The sequence below is a fragment of the Podarcis filfolensis genome (genome assembly GCF_964270895.1).
Source record: "Podarcis filfolensis genome assembly, chromosome: 1".
Taxonomy (NCBI): domain Eukaryota; kingdom Metazoa; phylum Chordata; class Lepidosauria; order Squamata; family Lacertidae; genus Podarcis; species Podarcis filfolensis.
The window spans coordinates 72,022,326-72,035,095 of NC_139604.1; the positions used below are offsets into that span (position 1 = coordinate 72,022,326).

General features: G+C 39.4%; 1 protein-coding gene across 10 annotated transcripts in view; it reads left to right on the forward strand.

Annotated features, from left to right (window-relative positions):
* Positions 1-2,291: 2,291 nt before the first annotated feature.
* The window catches only part of CCDC73 (coiled-coil domain containing 73), a 59,340-nt gene continuing 48,861 nt past the window's right edge, over positions 2,292-12,770 (forward strand). For 2 of the 10 annotated variants that reach the window (XM_083597895.1, XM_083597898.1), the window contains exons 1-2: positions 5,050-5,121; positions 8,829-8,868. In XM_083597895.1, the coding sequence (XP_083454021.1) occupies positions 8,842-8,868 (27 nt within the window). In that variant the 5' untranslated portion in view covers positions 5,050-5,121; positions 8,829-8,841. The other 8 variants (XM_083597890.1, XM_083597897.1, XM_083597893.1 and 5 more) reach the window with 7 other exon arrangements.

Below are 12,770 nucleotides of genomic sequence, written 5' to 3' on the forward strand. Positions count from 1 at the left end.
AAGGTTTAATGTGATTTTTGGCAAGATCTGTACCTCTGTAGCTGAAAACAGGTGGTGACCTTACAGTCATCACTATCTTATGTGGGTTTTTTTTTTATGATGCTAGAATTGGTTCCAAGTTCCTAGTTCCTTCTTCAACAAAGAGCTCAGTGAATATCCTAAATATTTTATTTGACCCTGCATCACAGAATATGAATTATCATGCATCTCCATCACAGGGAAACTCTACCTTTTGAAAAAGGCTTTTGCAAAAAGTGTTATTTTTGCACAAAGCACATAAAACCTCAGTGCACAGTTATGAATAAGGGAACTATAGCTGTGCACCCCAAAATAAGCATTGGACTACCCCAATGACACATCCATTTGGTCCTGGTTCATGTACCATTGTAACTTATTGCCTTTTTGCACTATATATTTCATTTTTATACTTAAAGTGAGGTTATGGCAGGCAGCTCCAAATTCTGTGCTGTATTTAGTGATCAAACCTTTCTTTCCTGCCAGCTCTATAGCGTAGCACCTTTGCAAACAAATAGGCATATTGGAAACTACCTCCCGCACATACTTCCTGTGTTGGGGAATCCCTGCATAGGAAATGAGAATAAAGTGAAGGTGAAGATGTTTCAACTAGTTCAAAACTGGCAAAATTTTGTACTGTAGAGACAGTACTAAGAGTGTGCTCCCAGCACACTATCGAAGCTGTTGAGGTCTCATTTCCTTTCCATCTATATAAGACATATGTAGGTTATTTATAATTTGTTTCCCCTATATTTCCATTTCTAACTAAGATGTATGATTAAGATAAATGAGGAAATATTTTGACATGTATCCAAATGTGTTTGTACATAAAGTGCAAGTGCCCCCCCCCGCTCTATCCTGTGCCATTCCAGAGCCCCCCCTGACCCTCAAAAGCAGCTTTTCAGAAGCACAGGGAGGTGGGGCAGGTGCAGAAAAGCCCCATGGCACATTTTAGGACATGGAAGTTAAAACAAAAATTCTTTTGAAAAATAAGGGCTTAAAAAAAGAAGAATGCAGCCATGCACATGTCTATTCAGAAATTTACCTCCAAAGAGACTTACTGCTTTTCAGTTCAATGTGGCTTACATGTAAGTTTGTATAGGATTGCTGCCTATACATACTTCTCTTGATGCAGGATTAATTTAGAAAATTATTTCTACTAAAAACTCCCTGTATGTATAGATATAACACTAATGAAGAATTATTTTAATTAATTTTGAAAGCCATAATAGGAAATTAACTTGCCTCCCACATTCTTAATGAAGAAATAAAGCAACTAATTTCATTGCTGTTAGAGGAGCAATCTACTCCTTCACATATCAGAAAATTAATGTTACATATTCACTCAGCCAAACAACATTTCTGAATTTCCCCACCGGAACTCTGAACACTTTTATTCCGAGAATAAATTTATGAAAAAAACAGCAGTCAGCATAAAATTTTCTGGCTTCAGCTTCTTAAGACCTCCATACTGATTGATTCTGATCCCAATAAATCTTCATTCTGACATGGGCTCCTTGTATGTGCTATTCTTGCTGTATCTATTCAAAATAAGAAAGGATGTAAAATCATACGTTCTTGCTTCTTACTACAATATGTGGAAATCATTGCTCCAGGATCCTGCACTGGTAACCTCGAGGCTAGATTACTGTAATGCAGGGGGGCTGCCACTCAGTCTGGTTTGAAAGCTCCAGCTGGTACAAAATGCTGCAGCCAGATTGCTGATGGGAGCTTCTGGTTGAGAACATGTGACGCCACTGAGCTTCTAAGCCAGGTTCAAGATTCTTGTTTTGATTTACAGAGCCCTGAACCACTTGGATCCAGAGATTGCCTGAAGCCTTATATTCTAGCTTGATCACTGTGATTATCTGCAAGAGCATCTTTGGTCAGTCCCTGAGCTGGTGAGGCTTGTTTGACAACAAGAAGAAATCAAGCCTATAGTGTCCTTGGCCTGTCCTGTGGAACATCCTGCCGATAGAGATTCAGCATTTGCCTTCTGTGCCAAAAAAACTTTTCTGTTCCACCAAGCCTATGCAAGCTATTAAGAGTTCACCCTCCCAACTATTGATGGTTGTTTTTAACTTCTTTATGCTTTTGTTTTTTTGTTTTTAAGGGAAGGTTTCCCCCCCCAATGTTTAATGCTTTGTTATGTTTTTGTATGTGTTGGAAACTTCCCAGAGTGGCTGGGGCAACCCAGTCAGAATGATCATAATAGCAGAATAGGACATTTCTATTTTCATGGGAGAAATGTTGGAGGGTATAAGACAGGTATAGGAGACAGCTAGTGCTCAGTAGGAGCAGGGACAACTACAGCTGGGATCCAAATAGGCACATTTTGCATATTTATAAAAAGTGGGAAATGGAAAAAAAGTCATATGAGAAAACTTAGTAGTGTCACTTAATAGGAGCAGTGCTTGTGGCTGCTAGTTTTCTCAGGGCCCAGGGTTGTTGGGTCATGAGGTTCATTGTGACACCTCCCTCTGCTGGCTCATTGGTCACCAGAGCTCTAGAAGGCCTGGGGATCTCCTATACTTGGATCATTTCATGCTTGTAAGAGTAGCAGGAAGACATGTAAACAGGATTTCTAAATTCTTTGATGATAGAGAATTCATCTTGAGTATAGAGGCGTTAGAGAGCACTAACAGTGAGCCCAATTTCTCTTTCTTTTCTAGGCTTTCCAGACTCAGAAAAGTGTTTTCCTGATTGGGAAGAAAGAATAGAATTTCCCCTCTCCCAGAGACCTCCCCCTTGCCCACCCCCTCACCCTTGGCATCTCCCTCTGGACCCCTCTTTGAGAGGACACAAAAGGTTAAACCCTTCAGCATATAGGTGTTGATTTCAGAATAATATTAGTCCCTAAGGTCTCTGAACTGTCTGAAGCCTATTTTGAAGTTCAGAAAAATAAACATATCACATGTGGCTCTTTGTTTTTCCTGTAGGCTCTGCATACCTCCTCCCTTCCTCATGTGGAGAAAGATGGCGGAAGAGCTCCTTCATTGGAGGAGCTCAAGAAAGGCCCAAGACAACATAAAGGTAATGTCTATTTCCAATAATATTTTCAGTGTATATAAGAAAGTCTCTCTATCTGCCAGCCTTCTCTTCTTTTCCTTTCAGAAGATCTAATCGTAGAAGACCTTGAAGAAGAGCAGCAAAAGTCTGTGAGCAGTGGCTCTTACTCCTAGGTAAGTGCAGTTAGGATTTCACCCTTAGTAAATCAGTTTTCAGCCAGTGGTCTTTCATTCTACCCCAGCCTTATTTACTTCCCCCCTCTGCGCTATTTTAGCCTTATGGTTATAAACTGGCCATTCATAAATATGGATTGTATGAATCTAAAAAAATGTATGAATATGCAGAAGGTTTGAGGTCAAATATACGTCCCTAAGGTTACTTAGGAAAGGTCTCTCTGTAACTGTCTGAGGCCTATTTTGAGGTTCAGAAATATAAAAATATCCCATATGGCTCTTTGTGTCCCTGTAGGCTCTGCAGACCTCCTGCCATCCTGATCTGGAGGAAGATGGCAGGAGGAAGAAATGCCCAGGACAATATGAAGGTAATGTCTATTTCCAAGGATACGTTCAGGGTATATAAGAAAGTCCCTAAAACAGTTATAATTGCTAGCCTTCTTTTCTTTCTTTGGGGCGCAAGGGAGCACATTGGCCCAACTGCAGCATGCTCTGGGATACAGCACTCATGGTAAGGCAGCCTTCTGAGAAACAGCTTTTCGGTGAGCAGTGCATGCTGTTATGAACTTCACCTTACAGCGTGGACTGTCAAGGCAGTGGAAGGTATATGCCAGGCCATTACTGACTACTGTCTCTCTTTAGCCACACACGAGCAGTTCTTCCTCCGGGGACGAGGGAAGAAGCGCCGCCGCCCCCAGGGGGGGCCAAGGGGTGGAGAGAGCCGAGCCTGAGTCCCTATGCTTTTGTTTTTAACTTGTAATGTTGTTGTTTGGTTTTAAGTTTTTATATTATAAACTGCTGTGATATATATGACACAGTGGTATAAAAAGAAAAAAAGCAAAGGAAAAAATATATATCATGAACCTTAAAGGACAACATTGAGGTATTTGCCTTGGAGTATGTTGTTCTGCCCTAATTTGGTATGTGTGTCAAGATTGCCTGATCTCCAAGCCAAGGAAGTGAGGACTCTTGCTTAGCCTAAGTCAGTAGAAAAATGCAGCCAGAGCATTTCAACTGGACACTGTAAAAGTAGTACAATGGTACCTCGGGTTACATACGCTTCAGGTTACATACGCTTCAGGTTAAAGACTCCGCTAACCCAGAAATATTACCTCGGGTTAAGAACTTTGCTTCAGGATGAGAACAGAAATCGTGCAGCGGCGGCACAGCGGCAGCAGGAGGCCCCATTAGCTAAAGTGGTGCTTCAGGTTAAGAACAGTTTCAGGTTAAGAATAGACCTCCAGAACGAATTAAGTTCTTAACCCGAGGTACCACTGTATGTTGACACCACTCTTGTTGTCTTCCAGTCTAGGTCAGGAGACCCTGCCAATTCAGACAGGCAAGAGCTAAAAGTCCACTCTGCTCTCTGAGCCACAGACAAATTACACTGTACAGTAGCCATTAACCAAGAAATCCCAAACACCAGAATTGGGGGCCCAAGCTTTCTAGAATAAAACAGACACAAAATGAATGAGGCCATTTATTGACAGTGAATACTAAAATAAAAACCCATGAAAAGTACAAATAAAATACTGTTGGAAAACAGAAATGGTAAAAAAAAAAATACAAGAGAGAGACATTGCACATACCTTTGTAAATCAAGAAAATCTTTAATAAAAATACATTTAAAAAAAGCAGAGCAAAACTTAGTCTAATATAAACCTACAAGGTACATGAACCTACAGCACAGGAACACCTGTGCTCAAGCATCAGGAAAAGATGTGAAGCACAGAAAAATGGCGTAAGTCAAAATTATGTAAAACTGGCCTAACAACCGAACCTGGACTTCCTAGCCAATCAGAAGCTCAGCTGGATAGAACCTTCCAGGATTTGGGAGTACACATTCTCACAGGTTCATAGTTGCTATTAATTAAGCAGGCAGCCATACTGACCTTGAGCTACCAGCCACAAGGAGATAGCACAGGTGTGCTCAGCCCATGATCTCATCCTCATTAGTGAGAGCCGAATTTCTTAACAGAAATCTATTCCTCTGATGCTCACGGCCGGAATAAATCAAACTTTAGTTGTGATGTGGCCTAAGCAAAAGACAAGCTTTTCTTCACTGGGCAGGGGGATTATTATTTTTTAACCCTCTAACTATTGGATTCTGGTGTTTATAATAATTCACCCAGAGCCTGGAGTAATTCTAAACAGTTAAAATTATATTCCTTACATCAGTACAGAACTCAGACTATGTGGACTCTTCTGATAATTGAATTATACACCTGAGACAGAGTATCCGCCCTGAAACCTTTGGCTATAGGACGGAATATAAATTCAATTAATAATAATAATAATAATGCAGTATGTTTCAGATAGCTTCTACAAAACACAATGGGTTTCACTTTAAATCCCTCTGGAGATTGCAAACTTTACCCACACATGCAGGCAAAAAGTGATTCAGCCTGATGCCATTATCAGGCAAAGGAGTACAGCTGAGCTGACCAGGAGCTTGTAATTCCAATTTTGGCTTCCAGAAGGTGACATAGATTCAGGAGACATTTACCCTCATTTAGCTAGCTTGGGGCGGGGTCAGGCAAGACTTTGGCTTCCCTTCTCCTTCAGGCCTGAGACTGCCCCACCTTGCTGAAGGCTTGAGACCAGCAACTCAAGAGTTTTAGTTCTCTCCTCAGTGTACATTGTGAGGAGAATGCAGGAAGTGTCTTAAGAGTATGTACAGTATTTGTTTCTTTATCCTGCCGCTTTCTGCTTTGACTTAAGCGCGGCTTCTCTTTCCTTTGTGTTGGGACAGGTCACGGAATTCTACTTTTAGTATACTCTGTTTAATCTAGGCACTTTATTGCTTTGTTGGGAGAAGGGGTGAGTGTGTCGTGCCTCTGTTAGCTCTGTTCTTTTCCTCACAGCCTTCTTGACAAATAGCACTTCGCCTCAGCAAAACCTCACTGGTACCAAGTACTGTAAATGGGGTCTAGGCAGCTCCCCCTTCTTCCTCCGCTTAACAGAGATGTAAGGCAGAGCTTCCAATGTCAGAATTTTCCTTATCCCTCCTTCTAGTACTGTACATACTTTGCCAACCTGGTGCCCTCCATCTGTTTTGGACTACAAGAACTATCAGCCCTGACCAGTGTGCTGCTCTCCTATTTGTCTCTCGTCCCACCCCCGCTGTCTCTGGGGAGTGATTGTTTCAGACTTTTTAGTACTGTATAAGTTTGACAGTTTTACTAGCCTCAGAGGGAAACCCTTGTGGCAATATGCAAACTTACTATTTGAGGGAAATCTTTAATAGCTTGCTCTGAGTAGCTCTTTAAAACGAGGCAAAACACATCTATAATACAATACTGTTTGTCCCTCAGGGCTTTAGGGCCTACACCTTTCTAGTTTTTAGTCCTTTAGTGGGAAGATTACATTTTGTGAATTTTCTGGCTTATCTTATTCCCCGCCCCCCCATGGCATTCCATGCTGTTTAATTTAGGTCATGACCATTTCTGAGTTCTGTTAATAAATAAAACAGAAGAGTTGTGCAGTTCATAACAATGGCCACTGGATGACAGCATAATATTTAAGACAAGTCAATGCGATACAATATTCTCCTGTGGAGAACTGTAATTTGATCACATTTTGTCAAAAATGCCTCCTATTGCTGAGGAAGAGAATATAAGTAAGAGAAAGCAAGAATTGCTTCTCCAAACTTGTTTTTAATATCTTCCTTGATTCCCAGGAGAGGACTCCTGTGAAAATGCTCTCTGAATGATATTAGCAAGAAAGCTGCATTCTAGTAATCTCTAGAAGTTTGTAAAACTAGAAATCATCTTCCTAGAATTATGCAGTTGCTTTGCTAGTGACCTCAAATAATAGAGGAAGCTGATATCGCAAAATGGGCTGAAGAACAGAAATAGTATTCTATGTATGTGCAATCAATTTCAAATACATATAAAGTGTAATTGTAACAAACCCATGTTTGAAAACATGTGCATAATCTGGTACAATTGTTAGAGAACCAGGTTTGGCTGACTAGATTGGAAACCTGGTTTTCTCTGTGTAATGTATAAAATAACCCTTATAACTGATAACCAATTAAGAAAAAGTATTTGCTTTTATTTTATTTCACAAAATTTATATGCCACTTACTAGTACAAAAGACCTCTAAAAGGTTTACAAGACAATATGAAATGTTAATTTTAAATAGCAATAAAGTATTAAAATCAATTTTCATAAACATTTTAAGATATAAAATCATTTAAAAAAAGCAAACAGAAAAGAAAAAAGTTAGGTAGAAATATAATGGGCACAATCCAATGGTGAAATGAGGAAAAAATGCTAGTTGAAATCTGCTTCTGAGAACTGAGCCAACAGCAGCAGGTGATTCAGGAGAATCTGGCAACTGCCATTGTAAATGATGTTATCTGGTGCCTTGTATTTTCAGTAGAAGAGGAATTGATGATCTGTGACAAGGTTTGTTTATTTTAATTTTGAAAACTGATTAACACGTTCTGCTAAAAAAGCACTTGAGCAGAGTGCAGAGACATGTGACTCTTTGGCTAAAAGCCAGGGAAGCAGCAGCAATGGATAGCTTCAAGCTCCTCTTTAAGACTCATGAAGGATGGCACATATTGTAAACAAAAATGCCATAAATATGGCTCTCCTAATGCCGAATCCAAGGAAGGATCCCATGGCAAACCGCATAGATAGATAGAGGGAGATTTCCCCTCCCTCTCCTTCTTGGAAACTTGACAAATATACTTCTTTTCTTTGGAAGGAATAGGCAACATATCTCTGCCTAGTGCTTGCTGTTTTATTACAAATCAAGCCTGAGCTTTAAGGGACTGTATCTGTAAAAAAATAAAATGAAATAGCAGTTTATTGTGGTAAAAGACACCCACATAAAATCAGAATTAAAGCCTTAGTGTCCATAATACAAAGAAAATACAAACACATTTCTTTAAAATTTAACAGAAATTGGAGCTATTCAAAGAGAAGTTGATTATAATATAATCTGAACAGAACAATTTTTCAATTACTCTTTTAGATGCATTGCACTGCAGCATCCTTCTGGAAACGTTGTGATTCAGAGAGTTAACAACCAAAGTCAACAGGAAAAGTTGTGATGAAAACAATGATTAGTTCCTGAGCTTGGCCAATCCCTAAATTGTAATCCAGTGTTTGCTTAGAAATCAACATTAAATGTCATTAATGTAAATTGGCTCACATTCTTCCATCCTGAACATTTTCCTTGTGGACCTTTCTATTCTTGCTGGACAGAAAGGTCCACAGAAAGGTTCAGTCTGAAAGCACAGATCTTTGTTCAGTGATCAGAAGGGAGGGAAAGGGTGTCTGATGTCCATTTCCTCCTTTATGTGCCAATTAGGAGCTTAAGCCACTTGCAGTAAAATTCTATACGTGCCTGTTGAGAAGTAAGAACCATTAGTTTAATGGGGGTTACTCCCAGATAAAGTGAATATAGGGTTGCAACCTTAATTTGTTAGCAAATGAACGTGGTGCAGGAGTGCTGGATGCCCTCACCCTGCATAGTATCCTATGCTTAGGGGGGGAAATTAATTAATGGAACCTGGTTTCTGTTTGTGGATTTCATTGGATTAGGATTCTAAACTTAAACTTTTTTTCACTATTCTACAAAAAAGTATGAAATATCAAACTCTTTCTTTCTCACAGTGTCAGTGCAAAAATGCTGAATTTTGTTCTCAAATTCCAGGTAAGTACTTGCTACATTTCAATATTATAGTCTGAAATTTCTGTTGGCTGTTTATAATCTGGGTAACCTGGAGGCCAAACTAGCATAGAAAACATGTAAACAGGATGAATGTGGATATAACACTTTCATTTGTTTAACGTAAGCAATTAGGACTGCAATGCATGGGCGTAATCAGGATTTTTGTTGGGGGGTGTCAGGGCTTTTGTGTGGGGGAGGGCTTTGTTGGGGGGGGCAGAACCTCAGTTTGCTTATTCTTTGCTTATTCTTGATTTTTATTTATTGGAGGGGGGCAGCTGACCCCCCTGCCCCCCTGGCTATGCCCATGCTGTCATGTGAAATTACACTATTCCCTCTTGGAGTGTGAGTTGTGGTAAACTGTTAGGCAGCCAGCAATGCTAATTACTTTTAAACTAACTAGGGTTTCCGCTTAATCCAGTATCTGAAATTATGGTTGGAAACTGGTTTCAGATCTTGAGTTCAGTAGGAGCTTTGATTAGCTCTAATCATGGGTAATGTTGCTGCAGCTACTGCAGTTAATGGTAGTTAAATCTGGCAGAAGGAATTTCTGCTCCAGAAGGGCTTGCTCCACATTGCTTAAGCATAGTTTCATCTGCACCACTCAGACTATCCATCTATATTCAAATATACAAAATACAGTATACTAAAGCAAAGTAGATTAATAAATAGATTAGTAATATGAAATGTCAAATAATTTTACAGTATTTGACTGCTTATTACTGTCTGGAATCCACGGAATAGCTTCCTATGATTGAAATCCATATATCCCATATCTAGTACAGCTGAACAAATTCCAGATATTTGCTTTTGTTAATATGGTTAATTTGGTCATAATTGTTTCACTAATTGTTTGTAAGGAAAGTAACTACATTACACAGTATAATTCTTGGGTATGCTTATAATGTGCAGTGTGTTTTTCATGCCATATTCTAGGGAGTGAAGAGCTGAACCTACTCACTGTTTTTCCATGAACACTTTTGCCAGGGCCAAAAAACCTCCCTTTTTGATTTGCATGCCTTGTGAAAATGTTAATATTGATGTAAATTGCCCTTGCATGTCCTCAGTTATGCAGTTTTGTTTCATTGTGACATCACCATGGTAAGGATCATCACATCACTGATCCAGGAAAGAGGAAGCAGCCTAGGAAAAAAATATACCAAAGAAGTAGCAACCCAGTGAAACAGTACTGGTGACTGAACAGTTTGAAAAAAGCTAAATATGGGCGATATCTAAAGTATTTTTGAAGAGAAATTTATACCCCACAAGATTACTATTTTTAATCCAAAACCTGAAAGTAGATCTCATACAGTACAGCCATTATTGTTTGTGACCATTTCCCAGTACAGTACCTCAGTGCATTTCAGTATTGCCAAAGTATGACTATATACAGTCCCTTCTTGAACGTAGTCCTCTTTACAAAAAAACAACAACAAAACTTTAAAAATATACATTTGACCTTGATGTGGATTAAAAACTTGTACATTACCTTAAAACCACTTTCTTTACAGCTACATGATGGGATTGGTGTCAAAAAATGTTCCTAATCCAATACATAATCTCCTTTATTATCTCATCACAGCATTTTATGTAGCTGGTTTTTCATGTAGCTGGACAAATTCATGGGAACAAGGCTATCAATGACCACTAGTCATGATGACTACATACTATCTCAACTGTCAGAGTTAGTATGCTTCAGAATACCAGTTCCTGGGAATTACAGGTGGCCTGTTGTCTAGCTTGCAAACTTCCAATAGGCATCTGTTTTTGGCCACTATGAGAACATGATGCTGAACTAGATTGGATATTGGCTTGATCCAGCTTGTTTGTGTTGCATTCCTATGTCCCTATGATTCTGCCAGTGGTATCTGACATATCCGAGTAGTTAATTCTTGGATTGGTATTGTACTGGCTCCAGATGATCAGTAAGGCATGATTGTCTTGTATTCAGAGAAAGGGAGTCTGTAAATGTTGGGCCATCCCTGAAGTACAGAACCACAAATATTTCAGAGAAGATTCTCTCTAAAAAAATTATTTCAAAATGTTGAAGTTTCAAATGGTTTGATTTCTAATGCCAGCATGACGGTGCCACCAGGACTATGATATTGATACTCTTCACCTGTTGATCTCAAGATATGAATAGTTATCTGTAAGTAGGGTTTCTATTATTCTCCTGAACTGCCACCTCCGCCATATCTGCTCCAGAGGGTTAGGGTACCCTTTGGAATGGGTGGCGTAAGGGACTGCAAAACCAGAGGAAATAAATGAAAATACCCTATTCCTCCACTGGATCAGTCAGCAACCCTGTGATTGGCTGTGTTGTTTTCAGTTAACTTTTTCACCATCAGCCACACATCAGTGCAGGTGTAGCTTGAGTTATTTTCTTATTTGGCAGCCCTCTTATTTGACTAGAACAGAGCTATCCTAAAATTAGCAATGGCATTATGTGGGTAGCATTTGAAAATATTTTAGGATGAATGGCATTTATTTTCAATATATTCTTTAGTATTTAATAAAGATCTCTTAGATAAAATGAAATTGCAGCATGAGACATACAGGCAGCAACCATTTAGGCGTGTCTGATATGTGTATGACTGCACACATGTGCATCACACTGAACCTGGAAGTGACCTGAAAATGGCACAAGAACATTACAAAAAGGGGTGGAATGGGGTGTCTGCAGGCTTTTTCAATGGTGTTTCAAATATACATGATTTCATTAAAATGCGTGGTGCCTTGGAGTGTAAACTGGGCTTGCTTCACTTATGTGCATGGGTATAACCACCTACATTTTATCTTCCCAGTAGTTTCTTGTGTCTGTACTGATCCTGAAATTATATTTAAGCAATCTGGACTAGCAGACTTGAAATGAGAACGGATTCTAAATGAATAGGGTTTGATTTCCTTTTCAAAAATAGTTTCCAGTATATACTAGCAATATATAAATACGCTCTGGCATTTTAAATGAGGAAGAACTAGGTACTGGTGCATCTGTTCTAGGTAGAGAATGCAGAAGTGTGTTTTGTCACACAACATAATAATGAAATAATATTTTTATGTTTTGGCCAGTTTATGCTCAGAATGCAGGATGTGAGTTTTTGAATTGCAACTCTCCAGGCTTGTTGTTCAACGAAAAATTATGAACAGAAAAGCAGATGTTTTTGTGACATTTTTATGATAGGGAACTGTGCTGTGCCTGGATTATTCTACAGGGGTAAATTCTAGGAGAAATCAGAGTGTAATTCAATTTCATGTTCATTAGCAAGGCCATCAACAGGCAGTTTGTGGTCCGTGGCAAATAAGAGAGGGTGGCACTACTGCACTGAACAGCTATCACTGCCCATATGGCAGTGTAGCACAGCGTAAAGCTATTATGCATTATAGAAATGGGTAATGGTGAGGTGAGACAGTAAAAACCATAGGAAAACCTGTTATTTTACCTTACTGCCTTCTTAATGTCTCTTCATCTACCATATGGCTGATTTCATTTGTTGAAACCTGAAACGAGGGTATTTTTTTAATAGCTGAAAATGGTAGCTCAGTATCATTATTTCTAGTTACCAACTGTGTTGTGGTAAGTGTGCACACCATGGGCAAATACACTTGTGTCATGCCACTTTCCACTATTGAGGGGTGGGTGGAGTAAAACACAAGAAAATAAGAAGAGCCTGTTGGATCAGGCCAGTGGCCAAATAGATGCTTGTGGGAAACCCACAAGCAGGGCCCGAATACAAGAGCACTCCCTCTTCCTGAGGTTTCCAGCAACTAGTGTAATCTCTCTCCAAATTAATACTTGCAGGCAAGGTGTTAGAATGGGGTTGCAATTGACGTACAGTACAGCATATACCAGGGTAGACTTTCTTCATTAGCATTAAGTGGTAGGTTTG